At 35.5% G+C, this 10,420-nt stretch overlaps 1 protein-coding gene across 1 annotated transcript; it reads right to left on the bottom strand.

Moving 5' to 3' along the window:
* Positions 1-4,663: 4,663 nt before the first annotated feature.
* Positions 4,664-9,228, bottom strand: LOC141249082 (uncharacterized). Its single transcript, XM_073669538.1, has 4 exons — positions 9,111-9,228; positions 7,731-9,067; positions 7,304-7,598; positions 4,664-5,379 (listed from the first exon to the last, which is right to left on the bottom strand). The coding sequence occupies exons 1-4, from the start codon at positions 9,226-9,228 to the stop codon at positions 4,664-4,666; spliced, it is 2,466 nt and encodes an 821-aa protein (XP_073525639.1).
* Between the last annotated feature and the right edge of the window lie 1,192 nt (positions 9,229-10,420).

Consider the following 10,420-nt stretch of genomic DNA (forward strand, 5'->3'; position numbering starts at 1 on the left):
ACTTAGTGAATATACCAACAATTTAATCCTCAGTTCTACAATGATCTAATATAATATTTCCTTTCTTCAAATGACATCTAAGGAAATGATGCCTAATATCATATGCTTGGTTGTAGCATGTTGCACATGGTTCTTAGAGGTGATAATAGCACTCCTAGTTCTCCAGAAAACTCATCTCTTTCCAGAATCTAGAGGGAAAAAGGTTGAAGAGAAGCTCTATCAAGGGATGATAGGTTGTCTTATGTACTTCACAACAAGCAGGCCAAATATTGTGTTCTCAGTATGTTTATGTGCACGATTCCAAATAGTTCCTAGATAATCACACGTTGGTATAGTGAAGAGAGTCTTTAGATACCTCATGGGAATGAAGTCCCTTACCTTATGGTATCCTAAGGATTATTTCATGATTCTCCTTGGCTACACGAATGCGGACTATGCAAGCTTTCTTGTCGATAGGAAGAGCACCTCTGGGATGGCGCACTTCCTTAGATCATGCATAGTTTCTTGGGGATCAAAGAAACAAAAGAACATTGCCTTATTCACAACTAAAGCTGAATATGTTTCCACCGTAGTCTGTTATTCTCAAATCCTCTGGATCAAGCAAAAACTTAGAGATTTCGGTATGACTTTTGGTCTTGTTCAGAGAACCCTGTGAGAATCTGATATTGCTTCTTGGATTGATCCCTCTAGTTTAAGTGTGTTTGTGTTATCCGGTTCTCTTGATTGTATAGACATATTCCTTTGACATGTTCTCTTGACTTGTACTTGATTGAATTGTGTTTTATGAAGGTTTTGCATATCATGTAATATTTCTCCTAAATCATAGTACAATTCATTCCTTAAATGATTATATTTTATGGTGATTGCATGAAAGATTCTTCCTTTCTTAGTCCAAAAGTCGTCAATCTGGTCATATTTTTATTCTAGGAGTACAAGCTAAAATGATGGTTGTGCTAAGCCGCTCCTAATCCTGACCACTTTATCTTGAGTACCTATGAATCCCTTTAGTCCATATATGGGAATCAAACATGTGGTGACAAAACAACCTACCTGATAATGTTGCGTTTATCCGGTCGTAAAAATTAATAGGAAAAGGATTGCAAACAAACATCACAGTAAAGCAAATAATTACGAGATTAAGATCACACAAAGTTTATACCTAATGAACACTAAATCCTATTTGCTATAATATATGGAAGCAAGGGTTGAATCCCACAGAAGACAATGACTTATTTAGGCTTTATTTCTATAAATCTAAATAGAAAACAAAGAGGACTTTTGTGATTTTGGAAAAAATAACTACGGAAACACTGAGAAATAATTTTAGAAAAACTAACTGGAGACTACTCTTAGCAAAGCAAATCCATGTCATTTAGTTGATCAATATCATTATGATTTCAAAGAACAATATTCTAGTATTTTTACCCTATTCCTATACAACCATTATTTAGCACCTCAAACCGAGCATACTAAACCTATCTAACTTGATTAACTACGATGAACTCCTATAGTTCAAATCAATGAAAGCAATTATAAAAGAACACTAGATAATATGCAATGCAAATCTCTACACAAAAGACCTAGTTCAAACTGAATCTAAGTTTTCATGCTTGTTTCAAAGGAATAGGTTAAGACAACGCCATTAATCTATATTGGCATGTATGAATAATAATCTTAATCCTAGGTGATCAATCTAGTATCAAAAATCAAAATTCAATAGCATTTATAATCCAGAGATAAACAATCAAACAATGCTAAACAAAACTCAAATCACACTCAATATATCAAACCAAATAACACTTAAAGCTTTAATATGATATAGGGCTTTAGCCCTCCATAACAGGTTCTACAAAGATAAAGCAATAGAAATTCATTACTAAAATGTGGGGAAAATTCTCAAAACCCAAGGACCAAATTACGTAAACTAGAAAACGATGAATTGTGAAAAACAACATCAGACCATGTAACCTCTAAAAGACAATTTAAACCCTTTGTATAGTTTAAGTAAACTAACCCTAAAACTAATTAAAATAATTCACCAAAACTCGGAATTCAAAAATAAAATCCGAATTAAATCGCAACCGAAAGGTAGAAAGAAAGACTCGGTCTTTTAATTCGTTTGGAAAATGTCGGGCATCGGTAATCATCACCATCTACCAACAAGTCTTCTGTTAGATTCGCTTGATTCTCTCATCGGCGGGCCCCACTGATGCATAGGCGACCGCTGACAATTCTTAAATCTTAGATATTTTTAAATGAATGCCCTTGCTAGCGTATCTTCCTAGGCTTGCTTGCCTTAGATCCAAACTCCTTCTTGGCTTCCCCACACTTGGACTATTGTGAGGTCCCACGAATGCTATGCTCAACCTGCACAGATAAGTCATCTCAGGGACTAGGTCCTTCTGATAAAGTTAGTTCGGTGTCTGAGCCCGACACAACTTCAATCCCATTGAGGGAATGAACCAATAGGTCATTGATGGTCTTATCGTCCATTTTGAATGTAACGGTTTTTCCATCAAATCCCAAGGCAGTTGTTCTTTCTCGCACTATAACTGCGCTTGCAGTTCTCATAAACAGTCTCCCTAGAATGACGAGAACCACCTTAGGCTCATACTCCATTTCCATCATGTAAAAGTCCATGGGGAAAGTAAATTCACCCACACGTTCTCCACTTTACCGAGTGGGAATATGATTGTTTTGTTGGCCAATTTAATGGCAACTCTAGTAAATTGCATAGGACCCAGACCAAGGTCATAATAAAGATAAGAAGGAAGAACATTAATAGACTCGCCTAGATCAAGCAGGGATCGGTCAACATCCATATCCCGATATTGATGGGAATAGAACACCCTAGGATCCTCCTCTTTCACTGGCATGTTGTTGGAGTTCTTCTTCTTCTTCTTCTTCCACTTGAGTGCCCTTTGCTCTTTCTTCTCCATTGTGGCCACGATCTCATCTATAATGCGCGCAACGACCGGATTCTTAATCATCTCCTCGTAGAGAGGTGAGTCTTCATCAACTTTGCCGAACACCTCGATCAAACTTCTTTTTGTCTCTTAGATTTCCAACTTGCTAAGAGTTGATGATAACGTCTCCTCATAATGTCTATCTCTCTCTCTCACAAAACTCCTCCTTGTTCTCACAAATAATTTCCGCAACACATCATACGGCGAGGGAGTCTACTACCTCATCGTTGTCCAAAGAGGATTCTTCGAGCACAACTGGGTTATGACGGTTGCTCTGGTGTGATGGACAACTTCCCTCGGAGTCATTGGGTATAATGATTGATCGAAAGCAATCTCCTAGGTGCGGTAGTGCTTTGTGGTATACTTCATTTGAGTCTTCACTCTTGAAATTAAGATGAAGGCGAGTAATTGGTGATGTCTCCTCGCTGTTTTTGAACTCGTTAAGATCATCTTTGTCGTCATGGTACCTCACACCTAATATAGAGCCTCGGTCACTAGAGTCAAGCTCATGTTCCTCTCCCGGTGCCTTTCGAATGTAGTTCTGGTCCACACAGTTGTACCCAAACCCTTGTTCCATCAGCTCTATATAGACCCGGCGTTTGCGAGCTTCCTTGAGAAGGCAGGACTCATATTTTTGGAGACGCTCTCATTCTCTACACTTAGCCTCATATACCGCTCGATAAGCTAAAACTTCATTCTCTAGATTTTCAAGGTTTTCACGTAGCTCGCGTAGTTCTTGACTTAGACTATTGGGGCTATCATCCTTCTTCTCTGAATCACGACTAGCAATGTCGAAAGAATCTTTACTCTTATTTTCTTGCTTAGATGGATGAGCACATGCAGTAGGTTGGCCGTTGGCGATCGCCTGAAGATTTTTTAGACAAGAAACGACCACACCACAAAGTACGGAGGTCGCTCACTTTTGTCTCAGCAGCTTTAAATAATTCAGCAGGAGATCGGAGGGCGCCGACGACATTTTGGTGGGTGCCAATGATATGTCTGTTTTCTTCGAAACTTTTTTGAAATTTTCATACTCTGTTCAGAGGGCACTGATGGAATGAAATAGCAGTATGTAGTGCTCTTTTATTTAGAAACTTATCAAATTATGTTGTCAATTCAACATTATTAGAATTTTGTTCTTTTATATTTGCGAGAGTGTTTTATATTATGATTAATATGAGTATATACTTTATAGACACGATACGAAGTGACTAAGATTTGGGCTTTTTTCTTCGTTTCTTTAGTTTTATGTCTGCTTCGGTCATCTTACATCCAGATCATCGTATTGTTGACATATTAAATGATAGCTAGTCCTCTTTAAGTAACAATATCTCCCTACATGCCTTCAGTACAAATCGAACTCCCACTAGACCTCTAAATAGAATGCTTAAAGAAACCTAGTACTAAACCACCAGATCGATTGAATATTGGTTGACTTTTTCTTACGTAGTAAACAAACCATATTTGTCGAAGCAAAATAATGAAGACAACACCTACAAAAGTGTATTACTAATATTTTGCAATATATATTCAATCCATCCATTCACCCATAAAATACACTATAAAGTTAAGAATTACATAAATATTAAAGAATTACATAAATATTAAAGTATGTAATATCAAAGAGGATTACCAATGATCAAGTATTTCGTCACTTGTATGATTCATGTATGTGTGAATAATCATGAAGTCATTAGCTATATTGAAGTGGTTGGAGATCCTGGCTGTGGATTAGTAGAGCCATTAACTCTAGAACGCGACACTTCTGCATAATTACTTATCAGGAATGCAATAAGACCAGCTATCGATATTGACCCCACAATTGAAAATAGCTCCCAAAAATGTTTTAATTTAAGCCTATTTGATGATATAATCATAGCGGTTGACGACTCTGGACAATCTTGTCTTTGTTGGCGTAGACGTTGCTCAATGTGCTCCATTTGACCTCCCTCTTTTAGTTTTAAGATTTGACGAGAGACTTCAGCAACTAGAGGTGAACCACGTTGGAAAGCAAAACCCAATCCCTCAGCTTGGTAGACAGGAGGCACCATCATATATTTGGAGCAATACGTGGATAGAAATACCTTAACATATGGTAGTTCGTCAAATGCGGCTGCAATCCCACCATTTTGGCTTCCTTTAACAAGGAGTTCATCAAGTTCTTGAGGGCTAGTATAGGGTTTCACATTGATAATATTATGATGTTTCAGGAAATCCTTAACAAAAGAGCCTTCTTGATAGCCTACCGTTTGATTAGAATTGACGAGTTCCCTGATCCCAGTTACCGTGGAATTAAGTTGTTTGACTGTTAACATCGAAGCGAGATTGGCTGTGTAAGATTGTGTGATGATGAGAATGAAGATTAACCATACAATAACTAAAAATCTTGCCACGTTGTTTGACAATTTGTTACCTGCACAAATGCATTGGACAAATTAAAGGTAGATGAACAATTAGGAAAACTGTAGAATGTTGGATGCAAATGTAAATGGAGAACAGCTAAAAGAGAATGAACAATGGTGGTCAAGTGTTGGCCGTCGTTGACTGGTCTTGATTGACTGTAATTGAGTGTCTGTTAATCGATATTGATTTTGATCATTGACTCTGTACTAATGTATAAAATCATGCACTAATGACTAATACACTAACGTAGATAAACCATGCACTAATAATGTAGATAAATAATGCAATACTTATACATAGAAACCATGAACTAATGCATATAGACCATGACATTTATCATAATATATTTTATGGTAAAAACTCATTCATTTTTCAAAAAACTCATACACTTTACGGGAAAACTCCTACACTTTTTGCGTAAAACTCATGCACTTTACTATAAAATTAATGTACATTTAAATAAAATTCACGCATTTTACATGAGCTCATGCATTTTTAACAAAATTCATCCACTTTAAAGTAAAACGCACTTTCAATAGAACACAAACACTTTTCAACAAAACTCTTGCATTTTATGGTTAAATTAATGCAATTTTGAACAAAACTCATGCACTTCACAACAACACTCTTGCACTTTTAACAAAAAATCATGCATTTTACAATAAAACTCATGCACTTTTCTACAAAACTTGTATATTTTTTAACAAAACTCATACACTAATACACATAAGCAACCCACTAATGCCTACTCGTGCACTAAAGCCAATAAATTATATTTACTAATGCACATAAACTATGTACTATATCAAAAAAACCATGGACTAATATTGACACACCAACTATGCACTAAATCAAGGAAACCCTGCACCAATGCACAAAGGCCATGCATTATATCAAAGAAATCATGCACTAATGAACAAACCATGTACTAATATGCACAAACCATGCACTAATATGCAAAGAGCACGATGAATTGACTGACAGTAACAACGTTGACCAGGCGTTGGTGGTTGAGTGTTGACCATGAATATTGACCACATGTAAATTCAGTGACTATTATATACTCTTATTTTCACTTTAATATCCGTTTTTATGTGATTTGGATCCAAGGAATGGAGTTATCCATCCCCGATAATTAACGGTGAGAATGACACCCACTTCAATTCATAGTATACTATTTATCATTTATTATTTTTAAAATGAAATTTTTTAATAAATAATTTCTCAACATAAAATGGTGAACAATTTTCCTCAAAATTTTCTAAGATATTTTCCTGAAAAAAATCTGAATTTGAGCTTCACTGAAAATAATATATATATATATATATATATATATGAAGTTACATATAAATATCTGATGTTCTCGCAATAAATTTTGAATGTTTTTTTTAAGAACATCAACATTAACAAATGAACCTTTTAGTTATCATATGAACCCTACAAGTAAAATGGACCTCCTACTTAATAAATATACCACCCGGAAAAAAGGAACCCCCAAAATTTTTGACGGGAATGTTTTTAGAAATTTACGTTTAATTTTGGAAAATATATTACACATTTGTACTAGAAAATTTGTAAATAAATCTTGTTAATAGAAAACGTACTCCATTTACATAATATATGTTTTACCATGTAATTTTTGTTGGTACGATGTAATTGTTTATTATACATATGAGCATGTAAATTCTAGTGTATGTGTTTGGCTACGTGTAAGTAAAAATCCACAGATACGGAAAAACATATTCAAATTTCAGAAGGGCATGAATATTTGCTCTTTATCCATGACTATTTTTCTATATATGCAAGTATGTTTTCACCTAAGAGTTCATTCTCACCTGATCAATGCCCTATATATTATGAAGCATCTCTATATTAGTGCAACAAGTAAGAAGATTAAAAAAATGAATAAACATAACGATGCTATATATAATTACCATGCGCAAAGACCAGCATTGAGAAAGTGTAAAAGAGAGTGTCGTTTGCATTATTTAGGTCTGGGTTGGTACGCTCCACTGCCCATAGAACCAACGCAAAAAACACCATTGAACAGAAACTTGCCAACCATAAATCCCAATCAAAAGGTTTGACGAATACCCATTCCAATCTTTTGTCACTGTTGTCAATGGGTGCGATCATAACTACTCCAGATTCAAGATATGGTAATGTAAAGTCAACTGACTCAGACCTACTTGCCAGGATCGTGACATCACCTATGATAGCATCGTATTTCTGCAAGAACGAAACAATTTACATAAATATATATAGCTAATCGATCAAGTCCACTTACCTATTTTGAATTATGGAAAGAAATCGTGTATGCGAAAACTTAGCTAATCACGGTTTTGAAAGTAGGAGGAGTACCTTAAGAAAAACTTCATGAATCAGCTCGTCGTAAGAATAATTAACGGGCTTGTTTGTATCATTAAGGATGAAAAACTCATGCGGAATTGGGTACGAAAAATTGTCCGTTATAGCTTTAAAGAGATGGATGCAGAAGCCTGAGTAAGCTGTGTTGATACCATCGTATGTAACCTTTACAAATTCATCAAAACCATACTTAATAGGAACTAAAATCCTTAGTTTTTTCTCGTTTGTAGGAAATACCCATCCTTTAGGTACATCTGTTTGCCCCCCGGGCCATATAATGGGTCCAAGTATATCCTTAGAGATGGAGTAATTTTGATTATTAGACGAACTTATGTCTCTAAGAAACCCATTTTCTGGTGTCCATATTCCAATTATGTTCTCTCCTTTTCCATTTATGTTTATGATCTCCATAATGGAAGATTTTAGTTTCCCTTTTAGTAAAGAGAAACCCCCACTAAGACCTTTAAATCTATCACTTCTCATTTCACGAATTAAATTGTTTCCAGCTCGTGAAACTCCTAGTGTAGATAGATCGGTTGACTGTTGACCCGACGAAATATTTGATGTATCAAACACGAAACCCGAGCTCCCAACTTTCTCTATAGCTCTAGCTAAAGCCGTAACTGAATCATAAGCCCAGAGTTCGAACATGGTTACTTGCGGATCAACCGCATTTTGATTCTCTTTAACCATTCTCCTTTTCCATCGAAATATGAAGTTCTCCAACTCACTTGTTCGTGGGAGATAAGTTCTTACACCTATTACTCCTTGCATGTCTTTGATGCTGGGTGGTGTTAGCCTGTCTACCACATTGCCTATTCCATTTGTTACTATCCAAACATAATCTTTACTTAACATCTCATGCTCACGAGCCAATGAGAACAGCCTTCTGCCTAAAATTCTGTCCATGTGAACTATGAAGACACGTGTGGATAATGACTTGAGATTGTTAAGCTCCATTGAAATCTGATCATTACTTGCAGAGGGAGAAATAGGGCTACGGTACGGTACATGTGTGCCTGCTTGTAGCAAATTATCTATCAAAGAAGGTATGATTCCTCCACCAAAATCGTTATCTACGAAGATCGGCACTATTTGTCTCCATCCGAAAGCTTTAACAAGTGAGCTAATTGCTTCAACTTGAGCAGAATCAACTTGAGCAGCTTGGATGAAGTATTTACTCTCCAATGAAGAAAGAAAAGGACTAGTAGCAGAGTACGAAATAAGTGGAACATGGGCCTTGTCACATATGCTGATTTCAAACACGGCCTCCATGGATGTTTCTGGACCAATGATTGCGGCTACTTCTACATTTTTTATCAGTTCCAAAACTGCAATACATTGGACATTCGTTAGAAAAATGAAATGAGATACAGTTGATGCCTAACCAGACCTGATCAGCACTAAACTCGTATTTTCTTCTTTTTACAGTGAGAAGGTCAAAAACAAGGAAAGTTCGAAAAAACATAGTAAAGAGATCTGCTATGGACATCCTTAGCACATCGCAAAAATAATTTAAACAGTTTTTCACTAATGGAGGAGGAACAAAAATTTGTACTTCCATTTTTCCTATATTATTCCATTTTTTCATAATATAGTATTCATTCTTATTTTGACAATATTTATAATCGCAGTTTATTTTATCGATTTGTGATAATGTATAAGAAAAAACATAGTCGTTAGCGGTCTTGTTTGATTCGTTTCGATAAGTATTTTAAGAATATAATTTTTTTTATGATTTATACTAGCATATAATTAAAAATATTAACAGCACAAATGTATATCGATAAGTATGTAAAAGTAAATGAGAACTATATTATGGGACTGATGGTGCAATCAATTTTTGTCGAAGTAATTGCCTTCCTAATCAATTTCAACTTTTGCTAAAGTTTTATACTCATTTCAAAAACAAACAAAACACATCCTTTTTTAATAAATTAACCGGCAATCATTCATACACTAAAAATATAAGATTTTATGTATAATTTGTTATGAATGACTTAAATTGAATATTTCTTTTATGGTCAGCGGAAGCAGGGATGGTAAGAAGGGTAAGAAGAAGAAGTTTCAGAAGCAAGAGCAGAAATCAAACCCTAAATTACGACAAGATGTTTGTTCCTAATGTAATGAAAAGAGTCATTGAAAGAATGACTGTCCTAAGAAGAAGAAGCAACAACAAGAGCACAAATCCAATGTTGCTACAATAGCAGAAGATGATGCTGATTCTAGAAATGATATTGTGCTAGTTGCTGATGAGCACGCTCATCAATCTGATGTGTGAATTCTTGATTCTGGAGTATCATATCATATCTGTCTAACAAGGGAGTTGTTCAGAACATATCGTATCGTAGATGGAGGTAGTGTCTTTATGAAAAACGATTCTGTCTACAAGGTGGTTGAGATCAGCTCAATCAGGGTTAGAACCCATGATGAGAAATTCTATACAATCAAGGAAATCAGGCATGTTCCACTTTTAAAGAAGAATCTAATATCTCTTAGTTTGCGGGATAGGAAGAGTTTCTGTTAATCAAGAAAAGATGGAGTTTTAAAAGTGTACAAGGCTCACATGTGATTCTAAGAGGCACCAGACATGGAAATTTGTATTTCCTACAAGGTTCTACAGTATCAGGTTTTGCAGCTATTGTATCAATGGTTAAGAACGTTGATCTTACTAGAATATGGCA

Source organism: Phyllobates terribilis, unplaced genomic scaffold (assembly GCF_046119375.1).
Source record: "Phyllobates terribilis strain yellow unplaced genomic scaffold, ASM4611937v1 Scaffold_4312__1_contigs__length_62347, whole genome shotgun sequence".
NCBI classification, from domain to species: Eukaryota; Metazoa; Chordata; class Amphibia; order Anura; family Dendrobatidae; genus Phyllobates; species Phyllobates terribilis.